We start from the raw sequence: 27819 nt of genomic DNA on the forward strand, positions 1-27819 counted from the left end.
GCACACTGTTATTTAACGAAAAATATATTTGAACAGGTTATGCTCTTTTTCAGTTGATCCTTGTGCTGAATGCAGTGGCAGCACACATTCAATAGACATCATTGCTCAGCATAGTTCTAAAAGGTTGCGAACCTTTTACAGAATTAGAGGAATGTTTCATAGCCCATACGCCATCAGCCAAAGCTGTAAAATCTCTCCAGCTCTGCCGGGCCGGGCCGGTCATGCAAGAAATGAGAGCGAGAGAAAGAGAAATCAAGAGAGGAGGGAAGGACAAAGGAAGGTGTAAGGGAGAGCCAAAGAAACTAGCAGGAAGGGGGATTGAATATCAATTTTCTTTTTTAATTGCATATCCTTTGTCATCTCTTTTCCTCATTAACCGTTGTAGATCAGCATATTGTGAGCAAATTTATGTACGGTTTGTTATATATATAAACTTCTCTGTGGAATTGGCAGGCCCTCATGGCTCAGCTACCCCAGGAGCAGAAGGCGAAGATTGCTGAGCAGGTGGCCAGTTTCCAGGAGGAGAAGAGCAAGCTGGACGCTGAGGTGTCCAAGTGGGATGACAGCGGAAATGACATCATCGTTTTGGCCAAGGAGATGTGCATGATCATGATGGAGATGACGGACTTCACCAGGTGAGCGCAAACCACCTTCTACCCTGCTCGACTGCCTGTCAAAAACCACACGAACACACACACATCTCTTTTAGGCTCTACTCAATAGACCTTTCTGGCCATGCACTGCTGCTCCGGTTTCACTGCGTCCCGGCTCAGTGCTTCAGCTTTATATTGGTTTGTATGGCAGTTTGCATTGGCAATGAAATGTGCACTAGCGTTTTTAAAGGAAAAACTTTTCCAATATTGAAAGAGAGACTGGCGAAATCTGATTTTTATACCTAATTTCCCCTGTCATTTACCTAAATCGGCCATCAATTAGTAAGGTCTAATATTAACTGAGACAAGCACTCTGTTCCATCTCATGAATTCTTTTTTTCCCTCTCGGTGGAAGCAAATGAGCTGTGGATTTTTTTTCGTGGGCTTTTTACCTGCCTCATTTGCCTGCCTCTTTTTCTTTTCATCATACGTGATCCCAAAAGAAATGGGATCACGAATGATGGAAAGAAAAAGAAGCAGGTCTTAAAAAAAATTGGTTTAAAAACAAAGGGCAGGAGATGCTAGCGCAAGAAAAGGTCACTTGAATTCCTCCCCTGTATGCTGACAGAATCGGGGAAAGGGTCATTTTAGGTGTGACAGCACACTCGTGGACCGCACACCTGAGAGTGACTGCCATCTGCTCTCCCAGAGGAGACACTGTGTGACAGAGTGATAGAAAATGTCTTGGTCTATCGCTTCTCCCTGCCTATGCTAACCAAGACTCCTTTTTTTTAAATGGATCATGCTGAGGACACCATTTGCCAATATTGCTCATGTTGTAATGACCGTAGGATGGCTGCCACTCAACCGTATCTCAAAAACTTGGGAAAAAGCAGCCTTGTTTGCCTCTTCCTCCTCTTCAGAAACATGTCTCCATTCCTCCCCAGATAAAAAAATTATATATTTATTATAATCATTAAAATGTAAAACTATTTGCATTATTATTTTTTAATTTATTGATTTGCTCCCCAAACATAATGTCTATTTATTGGATGTCTTCCGTTTTAGGCAGGAGAATAGTATCATTTCTGTACAAGGTGATATGGAGGCCCCCAGAAATCTGTCATTGTCTCGAGTAAAAATCAACAAGGCTGTAGTACATCTGTCAGATTTGGTGGCATTTGCATGAAAAATGGCAATCGGTGCTGATGTGTCACCTGCAGAAATGTGCTGAGTGAAGGTCTCGGCAAGTTAATTCAGTCCACGCCCAAATTATTGCCCCTCGACCTTGAATGGGTACACAGTCCCATGAAGGTTAATGCTATAAAGAGGAAATTGATTTCGGGAGCCTTTATCCGCCTCAATATCTGCAGAGAAGCGGCTTGCTACCAATTCTGCTTATGTCCCTTCCTGCTCATGAATAAAGCATGCGTCGCCTGGATTCGTGTCACATATTTTGGAGCCACCTGTCTGTGCATGCTGTGGTCCAGTGCTTGAGCTGCTACAACACACACGCGCGCACACACACACACACTATTGCACTACCCCCATCTGGAACTAGTATCAGTGGCTAATTCATGGGCACTCAGTCAGATTTGCATATCTGAGTGTGGGATTGTCAAGTGAGATGAAGTCACCCTTGCTCGACAGTCACCTTGTAGTGGCCACACTTTCACCTAGGGTGGGTTATGGGTGGGCCACCACCATAGTGACATCAAAATAACCTGTTCTTTGCATTTCAAAATGTTTGAAATGTTGGTCGCTCTTTGTGGGGTGCATTTTCTTTTTGAGACACTGTCTCTGGTGAATTCCGGTAACTGTTTTGATGAATGCAGTGCTGCCAGGAGGACCCTGTCTGAATGGTGTAGAAAGAGAGAGAGAACTGCAATGGGGAGGGGTGAGTGTAGAGAAAGAGCAAAAACACAAAATTCCATCTGTTGTGGGTTGGATTGTTCAGTTTAGCCTGAAGAGAGCAGCTTTGAATCCAGGTTGTGCCACTTGCCAACTGTGCCCCGCTGTCCCTTGTGGGCACACAGAACTGGCACATGACTGGCCGGATCGTAGCCGGGGAGCTGCGGGGGGTGGGCTGAGATGGGACACTGGGATGGATGAGGCCAGAACTATTAAATGAACTGAAGTGGCATTGACCCCAGGAAGCTGACCAGACATCACAGAAGTGGGTGGGAGCTGCTGCTAGCTCACTCCATCTGTCTGTCTGTTCACTTCTCGTTCATTCTTACCCCCCCTCGAAGTCTTCAGGCTACTAGTGAATGGAAGCGTGTTGCAGGGGGATGTTCCTCCTTAATGAGATTAATCAATTGGAAGCGAACTGATCTTGTCTTTCCCAAAAAGCCTCGTTCATGCTGGGCTGTGTTCCTGAGCGTGAGGCTGTGAAAGGAAAGTTGTTCTTTCTTCAACCTTGTCAATATGACCAGCCATTCTTATATCGAACGTGTTGACGTCTTGACGTGTATCATCCATGCTCAAACATACTCGCTAGAACTGTCACATGAGACCGCACACAGAACAGTAATTGTTAATGAAACTGCTATCTTTTTTTCTCAGGGGGAAAGGACCACTTAAAAACACCTCTGATGTGATTAGTGCTGCGAAGAAAATTGCTGAAGCTGGATCAAGAATGGACAAGCTGGGTCGCGCTATTGCGGATCTAGTAAGTTAACTCTCATAAGTCTTTTGCAGGAAAAAACTCATCCATGCTCTTGTGTTTTACCTAAGGATCTTAATCCTTGTGATGCACTACAGTGAAACGCAACAGTGCATAATTTATCTCCCAGCCAACTCATATCCCTGGCTTTTTTCCAGCATCTTTTGAAAATTGCGACGCAGACCGTGATGATAAAGACAGCACTATGGGGCTGTAAATTCAATCCCCACAGTCCAACACTTATTTTCCTGGAAAGCTCCTCTTATTCCTTAAGCTGAGTGACAATGACAGGTTCACGGGCTTCGTGAAAATAATATGGGAACATATCCAGTAAACATCAAACCGCCGCATGTGCTGCAAGGGTTCTTTAAGATTTTTCTTGTCTTTTCAATAGAGCTGTTGAAAGGGATATTGTGAGCTCAGGAAGGGGGTTTTGCATAGCGGAATCATCACCCATCACTCATCCTTCCTCGAAGGCCTCTCCTCTCAGTTTGTCATTTAATTAAAAGAGTGTGTCACGCTGTGCTAACATCATTGTGCAGCATGCAGACTACCAGTTTACAGACCAATAGCACTCGTAGTGTGTGTTTTTTAGAACTACAAGACATTTGTACACTTTGTACTTTTACGCTCAAGGGTTAGCACCGCGAACTTGTAAAGCTCTGCATCATGCTTAATGCTAATTTCTTAAGCCCTTGCATTTGTGGCAAGCACGTTTCGACCATGCAAAGCAGTGCAGCACCTAGGGAGGGAATGTAAAGATACGCGCCGTTATCCTATTTGCCGCATGGCTGTTAATTAGCCATTCCTATGAACATCTGCAGTGTGCTTTCAAAAAGATTCCTGTAACATAAACTTGCATAGTAATGAGCCTTCATACAAACTAAAGCTCTGCACTTTTGATATTTTATTTAGATTGCACTTTGATCCAACGTGAAGCAGCTCCACTTTTCAAATCTGTAGTAATGCTACCTGCGCTGGCCCATTTGGAGAGGAATACTAAATGTCCAGTTCGGATACTGTGAAAGCTTTCATAGATGGCCACGTCCCGCAATGTCTTTGATGTTGCTTATTCAGTGCCATGAATACAATGATATGCCCTGCAGAAAACAGATGGGTACTGTGCAGGTGCTTGTGTGTCTGTGGATGTGTTTGCTTTTCTGCACACACTGGCACATAAAATGCATTATGTATTGTAAACGTTGTCCATTATATTGAACCCAGAAATTTTTTGAGTAATAGGATTGATTTGAGTTTAGGACGCATTTAAAATAAACTTCGCTAAACGTGCCAATGCCAGGCGTGATGAGCATTCACAGTGCCATTTTTTTGTTTTCACTTTTAATATGCTGAATAAAGTTATATTACTGCTTCTAATAATAACAATAATGACAGATTTTATTACACATTTTTATGTTATGATATTTAATTTTACTATAATGTATAATTTAATAATTAAGAAATAATATAATAATAATAATAATAATAATAACAATATTTGTATTTAAAAAATATTTTTATCAATTTTGGTACTTGGCAAACATCATTTTTTTATGTTGTGTGAGTGTATTGTATAGGAATTTGAATGGTGTGAATAACTGTGCATTAATAAACTAAGTAAATTGATTGTGGGAGGAAATTACTGTCCGAGTGCGACCCCTCCTGCTTTTAAACAGGTGTGAGCAACTCCAGACGGCTGGAACCAGCCCAGCCCATTCCCAAATGGTCCCCCCTCTTGTCCTGCCTACGAATAAAGGAATTGAGGGCAGTAGGTGAAGAAAAAGTGAAAGGAAAGAGGGATGTGAAGCCCCATGTGAGACCTGAATCCATTAAGTGTGATTCGTCTTTAATTAGTAGCGTAATTACCAAGTGGCAGCTTGTCATATATATATATATATATATATATATGCATATACGTGTATATATATATGTATATATGTTTATCCCAAACTATATTTAGACTGCTCACCTTCTTGTGCAGACGAGGCTGCCAGAGGCTAACTGTTGAAAAATGAACAAAGGAAAGCAGTTCCTTATACAGAAGGATGAATCATCAGATTCAGAGGAGCCTGCGGAGGGATGGAAAGCAAATAATCATGGCACTCCTCCCCCCCACTCCCTGTCCTTCTCGCTCTCTTTGTCATATCAAAGCCCTGCCACAGAATACACAGTGGTGGGCTATAGCATCACTCCTGACTGCTTGTCTAGTTTGTCATGTCATGTACTTTTGTTACATCTGAGATTGCCAACAGAAACCACAGCAGAGCCGGAAAATGGTATGAAACAAATTGTTGAAAGCATGAATTGTATTGCATAACACACTTCTAGCTGGCAAAATGCGCCCTAGAAGCAAACTTAAACCTAACTATTCAAAATTAGGATTGTAGTGATTAGTAAAGTAACGCATTACTTTTAGATTTACATCAAAAATATCCAAGTTACTTTTTCAAATAAGTTGTGTAAACATGATGATTATTGTAGTTTTAGAATAAATGTAAGCGTTTACTAAACTTACTAATCTCAAACTGTGATCTCAGAATATTATGCAAACCTGCAATAATTAAATATATTAAATTACACAAATATACTTTATGTATTTAAACTCGCTTTATTAACCAATGTCTAAATTGAAAGTAAAATTTTGCCCTCTACTGTACAGGCATGAATTTGCATTTCTTTCAGCCTGGGGCTGATTCATTTCACTTTTGCTGTGAAAGGGCCTTTACATTTGCTAAAACTTTACTTTTTAATGGAAGTAACGCAATTGTAATACAATATCCTTCGGATGAGACGTAAAACCAAGGTCCTGACAAAAATCCCATGGCACTTCTCGTAAAGAGTAGGGGTGTAATCCCGGTGTCCTGGCCACATTCCACCCATTGGCCCTCTCCATTCATGGCCTCCTAATAATTCCCATCCACTAAATTGGCTCGATCACTCTCTCTCTCCTCTCCACCTATAGATGGTGTGTGGTGAGCGCACTGGCGCCGTTGTACTGTGGCTGCCGTCGCATCATCCAAGTGGATGCTACACACTGGTGGTGGTTGAGGAGAGATTCTCTGATATGATTGTAAAGCACTTTGGGTGTACAGTAGTACATATGAAAGCGCTATATATGCCTCATTACATTCATTACATTTAAAAGTAACTTTCTGCAACACTGGTGACAACACGTACTACTACTATGCAATCCTGAGGACACCCAAGGGTGCAAACAAGACAGCGATACTAAAGCGAGAGGCCTTTAAAAATGCATCTTGTTTGAGAATCAGGTCTTCTGAATCCATCTAGTAACATCTAGCTGTTGGATGAGGACAGTTTTTGGATTTTGCAAAGTGCTGCCAAAATGTTCGGCCAGGTTTAATAATCACTTGAATGGCTGTAACAGATCTCAATTAAAGTTTAAAGAAATGAGTGTAGTGCATAGATGAGGATGATGCAGGATTTAGGTCATTGCCACACAAAGGTCTGCACTGCAGTTTATTAAGAATTTACAAGCAGATTCTGCAGGGGCAACTTCTGAGGATTTAGTCTGAGCACAGTACTGAGCAAATAATGCAGTGTAATTGAGATTTATAATGCAAATGTGTAAGCCACCACACTACCCATAAATATTCTGCCCTACATGCATCCACATGAAGGCATGAAACCACCACACACAGACATGATCGCGCAACACCAGGTTTGCATATTTTTAGTGAGGCAGACCTGCGGGCAGCAGCACATGTGCTTTATCCCAGTGATGTATACTGACAGACATAGTTTTCCAATTTACATTCAATCAGGGAAGATTTATGGTGATCCATAGGCACCACCACAGGTTGGATTAATCCCAGTTTTGGCCCCTGGCTGCTTAACGGTGACAAGCCTGTAAATTTCCCTCCCTACAGTATAAGAGCAAAAAAACATAACAAAAAATCAAGAAGCGATCTCACAGATTCTCAGCTCAGCACTTCAAGGGTTGGTACCTTACATGACCACCAGTCTAAGCTCTTGGTTTTATGGCATAATTGGGATTTATTAGCAGTGTTTATTTCTATTGGGTAATTTAATCATATATTGTTTAACATTTTGCGTATAAAGTGCCTTGCAGAAGTATTTATTCAAAGGTATTCAGACCCTTATCAAGTTCTCATTTTACTCAAATACAGGAGCTACATAAAAATATTTTTTAATTGATTTAAATTTTTTGTTAGGATATGTTCTTAATCTGTATACTTGAAAACAGCACATTTCAGTGTTGTAGCTGCTGAACATGTACACATCAATTTCTACAACTTTCTTTAAGGTGGCTACAACATTTCCTTAAAATAAAAAAGTAGAGATTATTATTTACAGTCATGGAAATGCCAAAAATAAATCATGGAAATTACCCTTTTTTTCTTTTTTTCTGTAAAATATTGATCTGCTCTTGTAACCCAGTGTTTGATTTCTGATTGAAATGTGTCATTTTCATAGTCTCTTCAGCAAGCTATTCTTCACAGATTATTTTGTGGTTCATTAACAAATTGGTCTGAATCTAAATTCGTTAAAAAAAAAAAATCCTTATTCTGTGAAATCAGGGGTCATGGGGAACTCATTGGTTAAAAATAGCAATTAAGGATTGCTGTGGGGGAAAAAACTAAAGGAAATATGAGAGAGATAAACAAATCCATAAGTTAAAGAGTTCAAAAGTCTATACGAGTGTGTCAGTGGACACTGTGGGCAAAAGTTGTTCATCATATTCTGATGTGAGGATAAGAACTCTTTCGGTCTGCTGAAAAATACTTTTTCTAGCAGGAAAGTAACCCAGACACAAGGCCAAGTAAATAGTGGTGTGGATCAAGAACAAAAAAGCCCTACAGTTCCTTAGACATTGTTTTGATCTCTCTCCAGTTCCATGGCACCATTTAACAAGTGTAGTGTGTAGGCGTCATCCAGCCAACCTGAACAACCTGAAGCAGATCAGCCTTTCATTTCTGAAAAAGTTGTTCGTACAGATTATTAGAAAGTATGGAGAGAATACATATTTTCTTCTTTTTTTTCGAATTTTAACAAAATGTCTTAATCTAATGAGCTGCATTTTTAGACATGATCACAATGTTTAGAACACGTCGATTGTTTTCTAGTTGCGTTCCGTCAAATAAAATTCAGGTAAAAATATCACACTGTAAAAAAAATGTTAATTTGGTGAAATGAGAATTGTTTAATGGTCTCAGTATAAAGCGTGTGAAATAGGTGCTTGTAAATATGCTAGTGGAGCAGGCAGTCCTATTAATAACTGTTAGGGAACCGATTGTCTGTTTTGGCAAACGTGTTGGCAGCTTTTGCCATGTCATGCTGTGACTATTCAATTGCTCCAGTGATGCACATATAAGGCACTTGATTCATATCTGATATTTCATCAGAAAACTTAATCTTTAAATTTCAGTAGTTGATCTAAGAACATTTTTCCCTCTGTCATAATGATTGTTTATAATTCTTCCCTCTGATCCTAGATCAGGACTTTATTAGACTGAGATAGAATTGGCACTTGCAAATATTAGTCTCTTATTTTTTTCCTTTGGGTAATTGTTTGGAAAGGAGCAAGATCATCACTCTGTTTAAAATGCCACTTGATTGATTATCATGGTCCATGATGGCTTTATATTTAGCCGTTTAAAAAACAAGTGCACCGCCAGACCATTTAAACGCAATATAAAACACATTAGCCACATGAAGGGACGTTCTTCTCTCCAAGTGCATTAGAGTTCTCTCTATTAAAGAAACTACAGATGAATCTTTTATCTCTGTAAAAAATGACTTTGATATTAACAGGTGCTTTTAAAATGAACCTTCGATTGCCTTGGGTACTTTGCCGTTTCTAGTTTGTACGTTGAATACTGATGACTGAGTGGGCTGAATTCCCTGGCCCTCTTTCACCTCTGTAGAAAGATCATTTATGTAAATGTTTGTGTGTTTTTTTAATCTATGCAGGATATGTTTTGTTGCTGTTGTATCCAACACTTCCTCCAGATTTGTATTTCAGCATGTTGTTTGCACAGCCTGTAAATACAACCCAGAATGAGTTCACACCTGAGAGATGTGCTGGAAGACAAAGCTTGCCGTCCAAAAACTTTTCTTCTATGGGTCAGTCAGTACGTCAAATCTCCACCTGTGCTGTTCTCAAACAGCAGATGTTTATGGAAGATGAAGTTTGCTTACTGCAGACTGTTCTCTTTTTATGAAGATTCAGGTCTTCCTTCAGGTGGACCAAGGCAGTTTTGTAGAAGATGTGGGTTTTTTTCTATGCACGCATTTACGCTTCTGAAGTAGGGGAGTGGCAATATACCATTATTGACTAACCGTGATATTCAAAACGTGAAATATATATATATTGTGTTAATTATGGGTGGGACAATATATCGCAATAACTGTAATACTTTAAATGAATAATATGATACACATGATATGATAATATGACGCGTAAATAATCCAGTGACAGCACCTGGTTCAAATCCCAAAGTACAATATTGCACCTTAACGCTGCCATCTGTCATCAAGCGAAAGACACAGCGTGCAGATACTACTGCCGTGCAAAATCATGTCGTCCGATGAGTCTCTACCAACGGTGAGCACAAAAAGGGGCAAAGCCACCTACCTGTTCACCCACCTTCACTTCCTTCATCCTGCCACTATACAGAGAGTAAGTTGCAATTATTTTGCTAGTCCTAAAATGGGAAATATACATTAAACTGTCAACTGCTGACACCTTTCTTGTTACATTTACATCCCTTGAGGCTTTTGGTAAAAAAATTGCTAATTTGCATAAAAACTTTAGTTTTTTTACTTTAAATATCTTTAGAGAGGAATATTTTAGTTTTTTTATCCAAAGTAGGGTGATGTTAGTATTATGGAGTGCTAAACTCTCACATGTCATTTGTTTCATTCATACTCTACATTGGAGGGCGCCTTCATGCAGAAAGTCCACAAGTGAGACTAATAGAAGTATTGTTTTCCTCCTACATCTGTAGATTGCTTTGCCTTTTTTTTTTTTTTTATCCCACTTTTTCCAGGAACCTTAAATTTAAATCTTAAGAGTGACATGCATTGTTCTTTTGTAGAAGATCTTTAAACATCAGATGTTTGCTTAGGCTTGTTGCAAGTCTTTCAGCGCACAAGGCAATTGGTAATTCTTACTGTGGTTTGGGACGGATATAAACACCATGTAATCATATCTATGGAAATTCTCTCGCTGAAGACCTATGGGTGGGCAGAACGATTTCATCACTGCTCTAATCACCTCCATATGTCATCTGCTCTGTTTAGTTGAGAAAAAACACAACTCATTGCATCTCCTCTCGAGAGGAGTGGAGCGAGCAGCGTATCAATATCTCCTCAGGCTTTAGTGGGCATAACCCACAAAAGAATGTATTACACAAGATGCTCCATTTATAATCACGGCTGCTCTACATTAAAATGCTGCCATGTCAGTATATACGGGAAACTGGCATTTCTCTTCCCTGATGTGTTGAGAAAGGTCAGAACCCGGCTCGTGCTGTTCTACTACCGCAGTCCATTTAGAATAGAATTCAGCAGGCCAGATGACATTTTCTGCGATGCGGCCTGACCTTCCTACTCACTTTTATAGCTGGATATTTTTAACATTGAGGCGTGAAATCCGTTCTTTTTTTTCCAACACCTGTAATCTCTTCCGCTCATCAATCCCAATAGTGGCTGTCCCCTTGTTTTTGTTGTTTTGAACTCAAGTTGGTCTAGTTGACTTTTCTTTTTTTTTTTTTACTCATTGTTCATCTCCATGCCAGAGGACAGCACATAATTTACACAATATAATGTACATATTTGCAGAGAGAGAAAGTCAACAGTTTTCTGCAATTCTGCAACCGCTTTCAACAATTAATTTTTTATGAATATGTAGAGTGAAACTTGCTTGCTACAGCAGTACAGCTTGAACTTTAAGGAATGGTTCACCTCATACTCACCCTCGTATTGTTCCAATACAATATATATATATATATATATATATATATATATATATTTTGTACAATGCTTCAACCATTTTTGTCCAAATAATGAAAATCAGTGGGATCCAAAACATTGAACACCAGAATATCATAATTTTAACAACATGAGGGTGAGTAAATTATGACTATATATATATATATATATATATATATATATATATATATATATATATATATATATATATATATATATATATATATATTTTAAATGGACAATTATCCCTTTTTTGTATGAAGAGCCTATAAGAAAAACACTTTTTTTTTTCAGAGGAAAGTATCTTTTTTTTAAGGTAGCTGTAGGGTTTATCTCTTAGCATCTTTCCCAGAACCTTCAATTCTGTAGTACACATTTGAGTTTATCCAGGTCAGTTGATTAGCGTTAGTTCACCTCTTTTTGATGGTGCAGGTGAGCGAAACCGTGGCAACACCTTGTCTAACTAAGGTGCTTAGAGTGCCGGAGTTTTCTTTTTAACACCTTTTCTGGCAGGTTAATAAAGACTCAGTGTCATATTAGAAAAGGAATGCACTTTAAGGACAGCCCATTACTTTTCAACAACCTGCATTATTAGCCAGTGCATATGAGCCAGAAATTATTTTTCTTTTACTGATACCTCTAAAAAGGAAAGCCAAAGTATTCTGGGAACTATTAAAACATGCATTTCAGTTGTCCTGTCTCAACCAGAATCAGAGTCCCCTTTTTTTATAAAAGTCCAAAGTCTGCGACCAAGCAAGGTCATATCTTTTAAGTGCATGCATTTACATTGCTTTAAGGGGGTGAAGTGGGGGCTGAAGTTGATTGGAAGGTTACACTGTGTACTCTAGGGTTATGTGAGTTTCCTAAGAAGAACATTCTTCTCAGAAGTTGCTAATTTTTAATGGAGTGATGGGTGAATGCAGAATCAGCTCTTGGACCAGCCTTATATGGGACTTACCAGGACACTATAAAACATATAAAATGCTGTTTTAGCATATCTCTTCACCGAAAATTGGTTGTGTAATCGCCCTCATTGGCAAAACTGCATGTGATCTGCATGTGGCTTTCACAGGTGGAGGAAGAAAATATTTTAAGCAAGCAGGGAGGACTTTTGTTTGACATGTGCATCATGTATTCACATGCGTCTAGGTCAGGCAGGCAGGCAGGCTGCATTTCCTGTTCAACTTGGATGAATTCAGCAGCTGAGCATGCACAAGTGATGCTTTCAAAGGGCCAATTCGAGCTGTTTCAAACAGGAGTCGAGCCTCTAATTGGTATGCTTAGCAGGTTTCATTTTAGCAGGGCTCTGTTCTGATTCACCACCGCCATCCTCTTTCTCTCTCTCTCTCTCTCTCCCTCCCTCCCTCTCCCTGCCTCGTTCTGCTGTTTGTCTGACTTCCTCTGCAGTAAGCTCTCTAGCTGCTGGGAAGAAAAGCAGCTCAGTGATTGATAAAAATTTGGGGCTTTATTAATGACTGCTGGAATAATGGGTGGAATAGTAAAGCAGATGAGAGGCGGACACTCTGGCTTTCTGTGTTTGAACTCTGCTGGCTCTTTATGATGAACTAGAGAGAGGGAGAAGTTCTGCCCAGACATCCTGACTTCCCGCTGGGGAGAGATGATGTGCCCAGCTGGATAATCTTTACTACAAATCCCAGAATGCTTTGAGCCAGCTGGAGTGGAAACTGCGAACGCCAAAGCAGTCAGAGATCCACCGCTGAATATTCCAGCAGCGCTGCTGGGGCTCAGCATAGCCAGACTTGTTGCTGGATCAACATGCCAGATGTAGGGGTGAGAAGCCCTTAAAGGCAAGAAAATGCTTGCTGTGTATTGCTGTGAATGTAATCCTCTCCTCCAACCCTTGGCACAAAATGCTTTTACAGTATCCTGCAGTCAGTCAGCAAATACTGTAATACTGTAGGTGAAGCAGACCCAGAACAGACTTTTTCCTTAGGCCAAGAAAGTGCCTTTTTATAGCATTTGTCTCTCTTAAAGGAATGGTGCACCTAATGAATGAATATTCCTGTCTATCCTACAAGTAAACCATTCATTTATTGACTGGTAGGAGTGTTTTGGAATACAGTTTGCAAACAATTAATTTTGCATTCTATGTAGTGCTTTTAGTAGCACCTAAATCTCACACTTTACCCTTAATGAGCAAAACTTTAGGGAAATACTGTGATCAAATTGCAGCTAATTGTCAGGCGTCTCATTGAAAGATTAAAGCCTGTTGCCCTCTTCATCACTCTCACTCTCTTCCTGTTTCTCTCCCCAGTTCCTCCTCGCATCCCACTCTTGTTTCGCCCACTTGTCTCCCATCTTCCTTTGTCTCCCTGTCGCTCTGTCTTGTCTCTCTGCCCTTCTCTCTCAGTGGGGTGTATAGACAGACTGATGATTATTAAAGCATGGTGAAGATGGCCTGACTCAGACTCTGTATTTTGCTGGATCTCCAGTTGAATCTCCCACAGGCACATCTCTGCAAGTTTGGCTTTATATTTCACTTTTTTTATCTTGAGTTACTGACATCAAACATTAGAATAGATGGATGTTGAGAGCTCACCTGGCAAAATGCTCTTTAAATGCTCTCTTTTTTTAATTATATTTGAATTTAATGTAAGAAGATGGTTGCCTGTTCATCCTTCAATTATTCAGTGTTGTCACTGTATAGTCTTCCTCAGTCTTTTTAATCATGAGTCGTTAGGCATTGTAATCAGTTTTTGATTAAATCAAGTATTAAATCATTAATTAAATTTTTGTTCACAATAAATAAAATAAACCTTTAAACTATATAACATTATACTACTTGGAATGCAGGAACGGTCACCGCGAGAAAAAAAAAAACGTGCTGTGTATTTTGAGCTATTTGAGTTGCCGTAGTTTGCTGTAGTTCTCAAGCAGGGATGGGTAATGTAGTGTACGAGTGAGCGCCAGCGATAACAAAAGTGTTACAGTAAACAATACAAATAACAACATTCACAAAATGTGTCTCATTTGTGATAAGGTGATCAAATAATATTTCCCCCGACTCAAATCCAAACTGTGAGGGTTCTGAGTTGGACAGGGTCATAAAATGCGCATGAAAGTGTGCGTCCAGTCCATACGCAAGTTAACTTGGTAAATTTGGATATATTACATGGAAACATGTACTACTTGAAAACGGATAGCTTCTTGACAACTGTTCAACACCGCAGCTTCCCTTTGGTTTAATTGATTGCTTTTTAAATTAAATTACACAAAGATTATCACAAGGTAAGGCTTGGCTATATTTGTCACTGTTGTTTGTTCATTTATAAAACAGCACTTTTCCAGTGGGTGATGAATACACGTGCCTTCAGATGCTTTATGTACAATATAATAAAGCTGGCTTAATGTGTTTGCTGCTACACATATTGATAGGGAATGAATGAATGAGTAAATTGTTTTCTTGCTGTCATGTGGGGTAGTAAAGAGAACGTAATCGAAAAAACGTACCAAAATGACTTGTTTTTTACGAGTCTCTGTCTTTAAGTCCAACTCAATTCTCGAATCGGTTGTTCATAAGTCCAAGTCAAGTCGCAACTTCAAGTCTTTTTCTATCTTGTGACTTGTGCAACTCAGTCCAAGCTGCAGACTCGAGTTTCCATCTCTGTTAGTGTTATGTAGACATGGAACAATCATATTAAATTACCATCTAGATTTAATTCAAATTCATCATTTTGTCATGAGTACTTCATGTCTTCTGGATTTTCTTGCCCCAATTTTATACATTATGGCTAACTAAGCACTATTTTAACTTGGCTGAATAACTGAGGTCTTAAATTGCATTCAACAGAATTTTACATAATCATAATTGGTGCATTTTGATTTGCAGAATTATGCACATGACATCTGTGAGTGTCTTTCCAGCCCTAAGCGACTTAAGTATGCATCTACAGTCTAGCTGTTGTTTAAAATAATGGAAATTTGACATTTCCCCAAATGCTTTACGGCATTTGGCGTAGAGTTATTGAGATAAAGGCACTGTTGGGAAACTGGCTTTGTGTAATTATGTGCAGGCAGGCACCCTCAAGTCCTGCTCGTTCAGAGCATTTCAATGCAGAGATGTGGGGCCAGACTCTTTGAACATTATCACTGTGAAGAAAGTATTGTTACCTTGGAGACTGGTGAAGCATGGTGAGGTATTGATATTGGATAACCAAACTTTTTTTTTTTAGAACGACTAATTTCATAAACGTTTAAACGGAAATTATGCAACCGGCTGGTCTAACCCCGCCCCCCGGAGATTGTCTGTATATGCAATCCATTTGAATGACACTAATTAATCTATGAACATTCAAATTCACATACTAAATGCCCTTAAAAATAGGTCAGATATGTGCAATGTGCTTGCCATGCACTATGATCATTGTATATAAAACTTAAGCGTTAACTTAAGCAGTGTTAGCCATTATAGACATATTTATTCAAATCAACTGAATCAATTGGCAGCGCAAGAAATAAGTTCAAACCTAATAGCTTTATTATAAACAAATTTCCTCAAATAAGTGTCCACTTTTAAGTCAGCACGTTAAGGTATTATTGTTTTTTACCAATCCAACCACTTGCATGTCTGGGTGTGAACACGCTTGTGTATGAAATGTATCTGTGCACATGATGGACAGCAAAATTGCAAGAAAAGCTTGACGTGTACTAACAACTATACATTAAACGTATTCCCTTCGTTAGGATGTTGATATAGCAACTGTTTGTCATTCACAGTAAGTTCCATTCATAATGTTTCTACTTTAATCCGATATAAAATTTGAAAATTAAGAAAATCCGATCTTAAAATTGTCCCTGGTAATCAGTAGTATTACAAGCACATAAGCAAGCTTAATTTCTATATACTAGTTTGACATGACACAAAGTTTTAGGCTTTCAAAATCCTCCTTGCTCATCTTCCTAGTGGACATTTCTCTAAAGCGCCACAGAGAAAATGAACGCTTGCAAGTTCTGAGATAAAATTATTTATTTTCGCTCGATATACACTTTTCAAAATAACAATTTTAAAATCGAACATTAAAATGATAGTAATTTTCGGCTTTGTAAAAATATAAAACATTAAATGTGCAACAATTTTTTTAACGACTAGTATTTCCAAGTCTACTAGAAGCTGCATTGTCTATCTTTCCATAGCACTTTTCACCCTGAAACTCATCTGTGAAAATACCAAAATTAGTAAATGTTGTAGTTGAAAATTAAAAAGGCTGGCTGTTGATGCAAGATCGACTGTTTGGTGCGAAACTGTGGTTGGGTTTACACCAAAATATTCCCTAAAGTATACTCGAGTGCATAAAAGAAAATTGTTGTTGCAATTTTCTACAAATTGATATGGACAGCTTGGCTGTGAGCTCTTGGTGGGCCAGTTCTCCTGCCACAATGGGGAATTGAATGAATTTGACTAGCACATGCAGCTGGACAGGTGACTGTGGAGCGTTTGGGTATCCGCAGGCAACAGTCAAAGATCCTCAAAACAACCACCGTGTTGAGCGCGCTTTTCATTTTAGATATCAGTTGAACTCTTTCTGTATAGACGCTAGTCGGCGTTAGTTTCGCCGTGTTTTCTTGTCAGGTTTATTAAATGGTGCATTTGTATCATTAGGCCCACACAAAGTCTGTTTTTCAAACTGCCAGCAAATGAATTGAAACGCCCATCTTTCACACACTTCAAAACCCTTGCATGTTCATTTTTTTAATATATTTTGGCGAATTTTTGTTTTCAACTACCAATAACTCTTAAAATAGCACCTACTGCTTCGTTTATAACATGGTTAAATATGTTACCAATTGAAATGTTAATTATTGAAATATTTTTATGCTCGACAGTAAGTAACTGTTGTTTCTTTCTTTTCCTGTAGTGTCCAGATTCAGCATGCAAGCAGGATCTGTTGGCCTATCTTCAGCGTATCGCCCTTTACTGTCACCAGCTCAATATCTGCAGTAAAGTCAAAGCAGAGGTGCAGAATCTGGGCGGAGAGCTTGTGGTGTCTGGGGTAAGTCATATTTACTGAGAGGGAGGAAATGGACAGAAAGACAGACTTGTCCCTCTGTGGTGAAAAACCAGTTTATTAAGTTAAAATAAAATTACTGTTATTTTTACCCATCCGTATCTCCACGACAAGAACAACTCTTGTTCTGGGCAGATAACCTAATTTATTTTCCTGTTTTTGTTTTACAGCTCTGTAGTATTTGCAGCTTGCCCATTTATTTTAAACTGAGTTCACTAATAAAAAATAAAATAAAAAATGTGTTTAATTTTAGTTTAATCATAATTACTTGGTTGCGTACGTGTAATTACACTGCCTTTAGCACAGCCTTGTCTTTAAAGAGTTTCCTGCAAAGGTTACCAACATCAATATTTTATCAAAATAGCTGGTTGTAAATTATTAGCTTATATTGTGTGCCTGTTAATATAATTCACAGGGTTTCCAGTTTTTGAAAACCTGGAAATTTAAGGGAATTTTAACATGAAAAGTAACGAGAATTCTATAGTGAAGCTAAATTATAAATATTAAATATTTTCAATAGATATTGTGCTTTTATAAGTGTTAGTGTAGAGTAGTACAAGCTTGATATTTTGTGACATTTGTACATTAAGTGTAATGATTTCAATTATTTTTATTTGAAAGATTAGTGCCTGACAAACAAGCTGAAATCTCTATTAAATTCTATAAAAGCAAAACATCCATAAACAATAATCATAAATGGCTGAAAGTGTCATTGGAATTGGAATTCATTGTTCTTTTCAATTTCCTCTCAATTTGCAGGTGGACAGTGCTATGTCTCTGATTCAGGCAGCCAAGAATCTGATGAATTCTGTGGTGTCCACTGTGAAGGCCTCCTACGTGGCCTCCACCAAGTACCAGAAGTCTCTAGGAATGCAAAACCTCAACATGCCCGCCATCTCCTGGAGGATGAAAGCTCCCGAGAAGAAGCCGCTGGTCAAGCGCGAGAAGCAAGACGATAGTCAGACCAACAAAGTGAAGCGGTCTTCTCAAAAGAAGCACGTCAACCCTGTGCAGGCCCTGAGCGAGTTCAAAGCAATGGATAGTATTTAAGCAGCCCTTAAAGGCATTTCAGTAGATTGTTTCAGAAGTAGATTGAGCCTGAAAATCAGTCAGATTTAGCAAGTATACATTTAAACGCATTCCTGTACCTTAGTCACCAATCTGCCCTTTTTCCATAAGCAGTGGCTATGCTGAGTGCACTAAGGTCTATATAGCAAATGTTATATTTTTACACATGAATGCATTAATCTGCTCGATCTTTACACCAGATTTTTCCCAGAGGACAGGTAGGGGCATACATTAAATTCCGGGCATTCCCTCACAGTTTGTGTACGTTTCCCCTTTTTCTAGATGACTATTGTGTATTTTTTAAAACATTTAAATGTATTTTACAAGAAGACTTTTATATATTTCACACTAAGGGCTTTGATATTGCCCATTACTGTCTGATTTTTGTTTTTCTTCTCCATTCTTCATGCCTATGCAAACTCTCACTGTAACACTTGCAATACTTGTGTTTTGGTATGAAACTATAAAAGAAAAAAAGGCTTTGATTTAGTGCAAGTCTCAAGACCAAAGTCATTGTATTTTGCTGTGCCTAATAAACTTTTTGATAACTTTTTGTTTTGCTTTGATTAACTGTAAAATAGACAAATTTTGGTGAATATTAATGCTTTCTATCTCTAAAAAAAAGTCCTATGTGAATAAAGTGACTTGATGTGAGACTTAAAATGCAAAAAAGTCGGACTAGTTGCTTTTCTCAGTGACTAGAGAGCCTAAAAAAAGAGAGAACAATCTCAATGCCCTCAGTAATCTCAAGGAGCAGCAGGGCAAAGCTAAATGCGAATGAGAGGCTGAGAGTGAGCGAGTTCAATCTTCAGCCCTTTATTTAAATTCAGAAGACTGGCCTTAGGCCTCTCTTCTCCTCCTTCCCATCTTCCTACCCCTCTATGACTCAGACACTGATTAAATGAATCAACACGCCTCTTATTCGGAGGAGCGCTCGCTAAGAGGTGGAGAACTCTTGGGCTAAATGGGTGTGGACGGACTGGGCCAGAAATCTATGAGCCGCTGAGCACCACCAACGATAAATGGGATCAAGCGCCCTGAAGGAGCTTCAAAATCAGTGATCGATATTTCTCATAAGGCCACGCTAGCTAATGAGTTCATCATTATCAGCTCATCTGTTGAATATACCTGTGGGTAGAAAAACATCAGCGCTGCTGCTTTCATTTTAACTACGTTTCTCTTGCATTGAATAAAATCTTGATTGTGAAAGTGCAGGATGATGCTTGATTGGTTGCGAGATGCGTTCGACCTCAAATGCAGTTGCTCAGTGATTTGACTGGTCAACAGGGAAAAAGCTTTTCACATTAGTCAGCGCAGTGGGTGGTAAAGTGTTGCTTCTTGAGCTGTGTTCTACCCATGCATACACATTTCTGTCACGCATGGATGTGTGACGACGTTTTTTTGATGAAGCCGACGCCACTTCCAAGCTTATCCCGGCGGAAGCGCATTTTCTTGTTTCTGCATTTATAAACGGTGTGTTGGGTCACTGGACTCAATTGCATGTCAGAATTTCTTGTGGATTTAGTACTGGTTTGGGGTTTTAAACTTTTTTTTTTTCTGTCTTTAATTTCTGAAAATTACTGCAGTGAACAGTAGTTTATGTATGTTATGTAATGCTTTGGGAGTTATCTGATGATTGCTGTTTTACACATTGGCATTCTTTGTTCAAATACAAATAAAAAAAAACTAATTAAAACATACATTGTCATTGTAATCAAATAATTTTGAAGGTGTGAGAAAAAACAAGGTCTGTTGAAATCATACAACAAATTTGATTTCCAAAAAAAACTCTTCTCTGAAATTTGCCTGTCAATTAAAAAAAATATGAATTTTTTGGTCACGTGCAGTTCAGCGTCACTTTCATAAAACCTTCCTTTTTTTATTCTACGTCATTGTGACAGTTTAAGAGCTTTTTGATGTTATCCCTGTAAAGCTCGACATGAAATGATTGAACCTTTAGACAAAATCCCTTGAGCCTGTGATAAGTTTCTGACACTGTCAGAAGTTTAGCTTGATCATCTCAGTGTGTTCAATGTTACGACCAACGTCTAATGACTAGCCAAAAAAAAAAAAACTGCCACATGACGTTGCTTATTGATCAATGCGACATGACGCTAAACCCAACCCAATTTACCTCCAAGCTCGACTTACAAAATTGGCCTCTTTTTCTTAGTCCATATTCTCCTCTTTCGCTTCCTTCTCCGCACATAAATTGATTTACCAAAAGCGCATGATGACGTTTTATTCTTCTATACCTACCTTGCATTGTAGCCTACGATTCAATCGGTGCCATCATTGTACAGACTACATACATGGTTTATTAGATCCATATTGTACAGTGTGGTTCGTAATGATCTTATGATTGCCGATATCGCAGTCTATAGCAAGCATACGCCTAGTCCCGAACTAAAATACATGTTTGATCTGTTTGAACTGAAAGCGATTTGCACCATATCTTAAATGTCAGTTCCATTTTGTTGTCTCAAGATCCACACCACCAGTTATGGCACACTTATAAAAGCTATTTAAATGTCCTAATTGATTATTTATTTAGTGCTTATTTCCTCTCTATGTAAAGCTCTTTGAATTGCCAGAGTGTATGAAATGTCCTATATAAATAAACTTGCCTTGCCTAAGTCTAATCTATAAGCCCTTTCTGTGAAACCAGGCCTATATGTCCCAATAATATGTCTTGGAAAGATTACATTTAAATTGAAACCTTAAACATTACTGAAACATTTTCAAGGAAGTGATTTGCAAGTCGAATGCATGGTCTCTAAATATAAATCTAAACTATATTCAGCCAAACTGATTTTCTTCTGCAGTATGTCCAAATTAGCTTGCTGCTAGAATGTGGTCAAACTGCTTCATATTTCTAGCATAACTCGAGCCTACGTTTTTACAGTATGTTGAATCTTTGATTAATGACGTCTGTTATCACACCTGAAGGTGGTCTATATCAAAAGCCTCTATTGCTTTTATAGAGTGCCCATTTGCATTCTCTTGCCATTGTTTAAAATATGCAGTCAGACATCCGGCTAGTAGCAGGTTATCAAACGCTTCCCAAATTAACGTCTGAAGAATATTTCATTGTAATTGACATGACTCTGAAATACTTCCTTTTCTCCAAGCGATTATTCAAACCAAACCGCTCTCTGTTAAAGGCCATCGGGCTTCGCCATGTGCCGTGTTTTACATGGCATGTCTTCTGTCTTGCCACATTCGTGTTGAAAACTGTCTTGTTTAGTTTAGCCAACAAACCCGCTTTACACTCATCGAAAATGACACGTTTCTGATATTTTATTCTGGTGAGGAAAAGTATCGAGTGTCAAAGCTCCTCTCAGCCACGTAATGCACCTTTCCCTCAACACAGAGATTTTCAGATACGGAGTGATGTCCTCTCGCCCCCCGTTTCTCTCTCACATTACTCATACTGTCTGTGTTTGACCTTTCCCTCCAGACATTATGGTTCTCCAAATAGGAAATGTACTACGGTGAGGGAGGCGGACTGGACAAGCTCGATACAAGTTCACCGCTGAGACGAAGTGCATTTTCACAGGGTCTCGCTGCTAAAGCGGAGCATGAAACCTCGAGTCGACATGCTTGTCAGGGGAAGCTCAACCGCTTGTATTAATCCCGAGCAGGATTGTTTATTGTTGTAAGATGTAGCTGCTAATTGCTTGAGAAGAACTTAAGGATGTTCATTGCCGATGTTCTATTGTTTGGTTTTCTCACAGGATCTTAACACATTCTTCTTCCCTCCACATTTTAGCAGCCCGCGCGCTCACATTCTGCCAGACTTCAGCTGTCGACTTTTATTTGGAGTGCATTTTGATTTGAGCTTCATTATAATTGCTGCATCTGTCAAGGCTGTAGTGCGTTTGACCTGACCTCCTGATTTCCCTCCAGTCCTTCAAACAATGGGCACCCTCAAATATATCCTTCCTGTGTTGGAAGGTCATCTCAGTGTTTCATGCATGCTGTTTGATGGCGAAAAAACCTCTCCAGTTTTAACAGGAGCGTATCTTTTGGAAATCTAAGGTCAACTTTACCTTCTGCTGGGCTGTAGAGGATTTATTTGACAGGTGAGGGTTTTTTATTTTTAGATGAGAGCTTATTTTTACTCTCTTTGGCCCTCCTTTCTCACCAGACAACTGACAACAATGCCAAACATTGCTTATTGCAATGCAATGTCTTATTGCTTAGAATTTTTTTTTTTTTGACGGGGCAAATTGTAGTTTAAAAAAACAGTATCACATGCCTCGAATTCTTGTATTTTCTCTCCTAGGATCCGTCAGCCAACCCGATCTATCTAAAATTGGCATGACATGATTGGTTGAAATGTGATCAATCAAACAACGTGTTTTTTGACAGTTCAATCAATTGTGAGAGTATTCTCCCGGCTTCCTGTTATGCTACAACAAATGATTCCGAGGCTTGATGCGTATGAAAAGAAATGTCTTACGAGGTATTACCCTTCAGCTAGCCATGAGAAGACAGGCAGCAAATTTAAATCCAGTCTCTCACACCTGAATCTCAGAGCATTAAATTGACTTAAAGGGATTGCTAAGAGGTTTTGTGAGATAGTTGTGTATGGTAACATCTATCTTTTTAAACAACAATGCTATCTTTCACAGCAATTCCACACTACATGAAAAGACTCCACTCTAGAACATTGGACGTTGCTAAGAGGGCAAGGTGACAGAAGGTAAGCGGTGACTTTAATTAGTTTACCCAAAAATGACTCCTTTAGTGCAACACAAGGACATTTTTAATGCAATTACAAATTCGCTTTCAAGCCTCAAATAGCACCATACCAGTGGTCAATATGACTTTCCCGGCTAACAAAAATGGGATCTAATATGTTCTTTTGCTAACGGTCCTGTTAAGTTATGAAAACATTCATTCTGAACGCACACTGAACATTCAAAACGTCCTGTCAATTTTCCCCTCAATGTGAAGGAAACATTATACTGTATTATTCTTCAAACATTATGGCAGTGTTACTCTTGAATGTTCTCTAAACATCCTGAAACAAATATTAACAGTTAAAAAAAATGTTAGACAAACATCCAACTAAAGGTTTCAGACAAAAAAAAGTTTCTTTGAAAAATCTTTTTATGCTAGTGTTTTGAGAACAATCCAGATTTGAATGAATGTTTTTTCATAACCTTGCCAGAAGGTTCGCCAAAGTTCTGAGAATGTTGGCCAAAATTGGATGTTGCTGCTGCTTTCATGAAATTATTTTTTTTGGTGAATAATCATTTAAATTATGGTCTGCTTTTACAAAAAGCTATAGTATGAATTAAAATGCAGAAAATGCAGTTTACACAAAATAAATAATTTAATGAATTATATATGGGTCACTCTTTTTAATGCAATAACAATAAACTTTCAAGCTTCAAAATACAAGTGAACCACATGACTTGCTTTTCTGAAGTCTCACTACAACTTTTTGTAAAGACGTAGGGGCCGTTTCCATGTCACAGTTTTCAACTAAAAACGGAAAACTTTTAACAGCTGTTTTGGGAATTGAATCAACTTCACTGGATTGCACTGTTGAGATTGTCAGTGAATTATTGTTTAAATTATGGTCCATTCCTTAAACAAGGCTTTAGTATGCATTGCAATTAGGTTTGGGTATCGATAACTGGTTCCATTTTAGAACCGGTTCCGAAATTCCACTGGGATTCGATGAGACACGCGCATTTCGATTCCTTATCAATTGACCACTTGAATATCCTTGAAAACAGTCTGTAATGTCTTCAGTGAACATAAATAGCTGACAAAGAAAACGCATGTGTAGCAGTATATTGGATCCATGCCACTCTTAAAGGGACAGCAGCCTAATATTTTTAAACCATAGACAAAAGTTCCTTTTGTAAGTGTTCTTTCTTTAGCCTGTTGACTTTGCTATTCAGCTACAATGAAATGTTTTGGAATAAGACTTACAATAGGCTATACGTTTTTATTTAAATTTTTAAATTTGTATCTTTTTGGAATCAAATTTAGGAATCGATAAGCAGAATTAGAATCGGAATTGTTAAGATTCAAACGATCCCAAACCTAATTTTAATCTGTAACGAGGTATGTTGTTATGGGAAGGAGGAGGCGGGAACCGGCAAACATTCAAAGATTTTAATAAATAAATAAATAAACAAAAACAAAAATGAAAGTATAAGTCAGCAGCCCCTCGCGGACTACAGCTGGCCACACAAAACATAGGCTAACATAAGTGCAGGCATGTTCCTCTCTCGATCACCACTGTCGTCGCTCCTCCTTTTATGCTTCCGCTCCTCCGTGAGAGATACGAGACCGGTGCGTCGCGCACGTGTCACTCATTATCAATCACGCCACCGGCCTCGCGGCCCTCGACCTGGTCGTGCTCACCATTTGGACTATTTATATCATAGTTTTTTGTTGTTAACTGGAGTTTAACCAGTCCTCATTCATTTTCATTACACTAAAAATAATGTATATGCTTTAAAATATATGCAGTATATGCTTTAAAAATTCACCTTTTTGTTTAACAAAATAAAGTCGTACAGGTTTGGAATGACATGAGGGTGTGCCTTTTAACTGCTAAATCAAATGACTTGATGGAAATTTCTCGTCGTCTGCTATCCCGTTTCTGAAACCTAAGGTTTAACTGCGGTTCTGCCAATGGTTGCGCTGAGTCAAACCCATTTACTTACACATCAACACAATTTTTTTGTGAAGAGCTTCTATTCCTGTTCGCACTCATATTCCTGTAATACGAACGCTGGGAGCAGTGTGGCATTAAATTAAGGGAGTCAGCATCCATAGCATTAGCAATCAAAATGTTCTTACTGATATACTTCAGGGAAAAACAAACATTTTGTCGTGTCTAAGCAAGCTGAGCTTTGTTTGTGTTGGTTTTTATATCCAATCCCTTTCCCTAATATTGATTTGGCTGAAAAACACGGTGTAATCTATACTATATCAGATGTACCTTAAACTAAGAGCCTAGTTCTTTCCTGCTGGAGCAACCAGTCAAAAACAGGCTCTCAGTGGTTTGGATGCTGCCTGTAAATCTGTGGATTAGGATTTTGTTTTTAATAGTGGTGCTTGTTTAAGTTTTACATTGTAGGTTATTATATATGTTGAGGAGAGGTGTGCTTTCAAAATGAGTCTTTAAAAAAAAATCTTTTAAACCTACATTGAATGAGCCGTATCCAGAGACATGGGGAGAGTCTTTAGGCTTGGACCAGTTGGCAACCACTCTCTGAACACCTTAGCAACCACATAGCAATACCATGGCAAACACCCAGAACACCTTAGCATGGTCGCTGTAAGTTTTGCACATGCGAGCTCCAGACACATTTTCATCCGAGAAACTGAGTGCTGCAATCTAATGTCTCAACCTTTCAGCCGCACAGACCAAGAAAATATTCCACGCAGAAGTCAGACTCACAAAATGTGTGAGATTTTTTTTTTTTCAATCAGTGCTACAGGAATGGGCAGCGTTTCAACTGGAGTCCATCTGCATGTCCATTGATTTTCAGTACAAACGGAAGCTGTGAGCAATCTTGTGCGGAAACACAGTGCAGATTAATTCACAAGGCATAAGACAACATACTAGAACAGAAGTTTGTAGAGGTACCAAACAGAAACTGAAATAAAAATATCCAAACATATAGAAGCCAATAGACCGCATATGTTATTACTTTTCTGTTACTACTTTTTTCCAATGTATATGACCATGCTGAGGTGTTCTGTGTGGTTGCCATGGTATCGCTACATGGTTTCTAAGGTTTTCAGAGTAATTGTGTGTGTGTGTGTGTGTGTACTGTATATAATATATATATGTGTGTGTCATGTATGTAATGGCCAAAAAGTGTCTGGAGGGGATATTTGTTTTGAATGACCCTAACCCCCAGTTTGCAGGCTTGTATCTAATCCCAGACTAAAATGGATGTTTTAACTGAACTGAAAGCTATTGTTCTGACATATTTTAAAATATGTGTGTGCAATTGTTTTGTCTCAAGATGCACACCAGTAATGTTTTTTTTTCTCTCTATGGCACGTTTAGAAAAGATACTTGACCTAAGGCCTAATTCTGGCCTAATCTAAGTCTGTGAATCCAGGTCTAAATGTTCTATTAAAACATCAAAATATTAGGAAAATTATATATATATATAGCCTATATGTTGATGTATATAGTGTCATGTAGGTACAGGGTTTATTTTACTATGAAAAGCTCACAGGAAAGAACATTTTGCTTGCTTTGTGTGGATGGCCACATGCTGCGTGTTTTAAATGTCTCCGGGTTATGGGGGCATGGTGAGGTGTTTCCTGAAAACCTGTCAAAACAGCTACACACACTGTCTGGCTGCTCACTGTGTTTATTGCAGGTGGGAAGGGAGACCTGATCTTTGGAAGTTCATGTTCATTTATGTGAAGCCCTTCAAGAAAAGAAATGTCGTAATTTACTTGTGTACTTATTGTGCTTCCCACACCACGTTTATAGTGGTTTAGCAATCAACATCATTTTAATTGATGTTAGATTTTTATCATGTATTTTATCATGTTGTCATTTAGAAATGAGGGAGGGTATGAAATCAATTGTCTGAACATTACACTTTTGGGAAAAGATTGAATATGTACATAACAGATTTGCATTTCCTAAATAGTGCAAAGCTGCAAAAAATACTGTTAATGTTTTAGATTTGTTTTAGACTCAAATATGGAGAAAGAGAGAGAGAGATATTGATTGTGATTTGCAATATGGATGAATACAATAATATAAAATTCTGTCTCATTTGCTTTAGTTAATGTACCGGTAATACCTAACATGTATAAGTATTGTTCATTCTTAATAAAGGTTAACTAATGTAGTTAACAAATGAAACCTTATTAATGTTACCAAAAATAATTAGATTCCCCTATAGCATTTGATGAAGTAATCTATTATAAACACAAATTCTATATATAAATAACATTAAAAAAAATGTATTTAATATAATGATTGTGTTATTGTGATGATTTTTTGTTTTTTTTTTACATTTAGCATCTCCATATAGAAAAACAACAACCATTAACAACAAAACTTGAATTGTTTCCACATTGTTTCCACACACACACTAGATCAATAAAATATATATGTATGTATATCATTTTTTAAATATATTATTATTATTTACCTCTGTCGATGAGTTTTTTTACACCATTTATACAATTTAAAATAACATATTTAAGTGAACTGTCACTTTTAAATGACACAATCAAGAGGAAGTGACATCATGTAAATCTTCAGAGGAGCCATGTTTAAAAACTAGTAAATTCTACTTAATTCATATAAACTGCTGTTTATTATGCTTGGTAAGATTCTTTTGGACTCTTGCTTGCTAATGTTAGGAGACCCTCATTTTGATAACAGGAAGTAGCAGCCATTTTGATGAAAAAAAAAAAAAGATGTGTTGTGTCACAAATTCAGAGGTGCTCATGCATAAGTGCCACAGTGTGATGA

At 38.3% G+C, this 27819-nt stretch overlaps 1 protein-coding gene across 1 annotated transcript in view; it reads left to right on the top strand.

The window, feature by feature from the left end:
• Positions 1 to 18901, top strand: part of ctnna1 (catenin (cadherin-associated protein), alpha 1) — a 114900-nt gene extending 95999 nt beyond the window's left edge. The window contains exons 15-18 of the mRNA XM_079630074.1: positions 454 to 635; positions 3159 to 3264; positions 17112 to 17246; positions 18021 to 18901. Of these exons, the coding sequence (XP_079486200.1) occupies positions 454 to 635; positions 3159 to 3264; positions 17112 to 17246; positions 18021 to 18311 (714 nt within the window). The 3' untranslated portion in view covers positions 18312 to 18901. The remainder of the gene's footprint in view (positions 1 to 453; positions 636 to 3158; positions 3265 to 17111; positions 17247 to 18020) is intronic.
• The last annotated feature ends 8918 nt before the right edge of the window (positions 18902 to 27819 follow it).

This window comes from Phoxinus phoxinus, assembly GCF_949152265.1.
Source record: "Phoxinus phoxinus genome assembly, chromosome: 12".
NCBI classification, from domain to species: domain Eukaryota; kingdom Metazoa; phylum Chordata; class Actinopteri; order Cypriniformes; family Leuciscidae; genus Phoxinus; species Phoxinus phoxinus.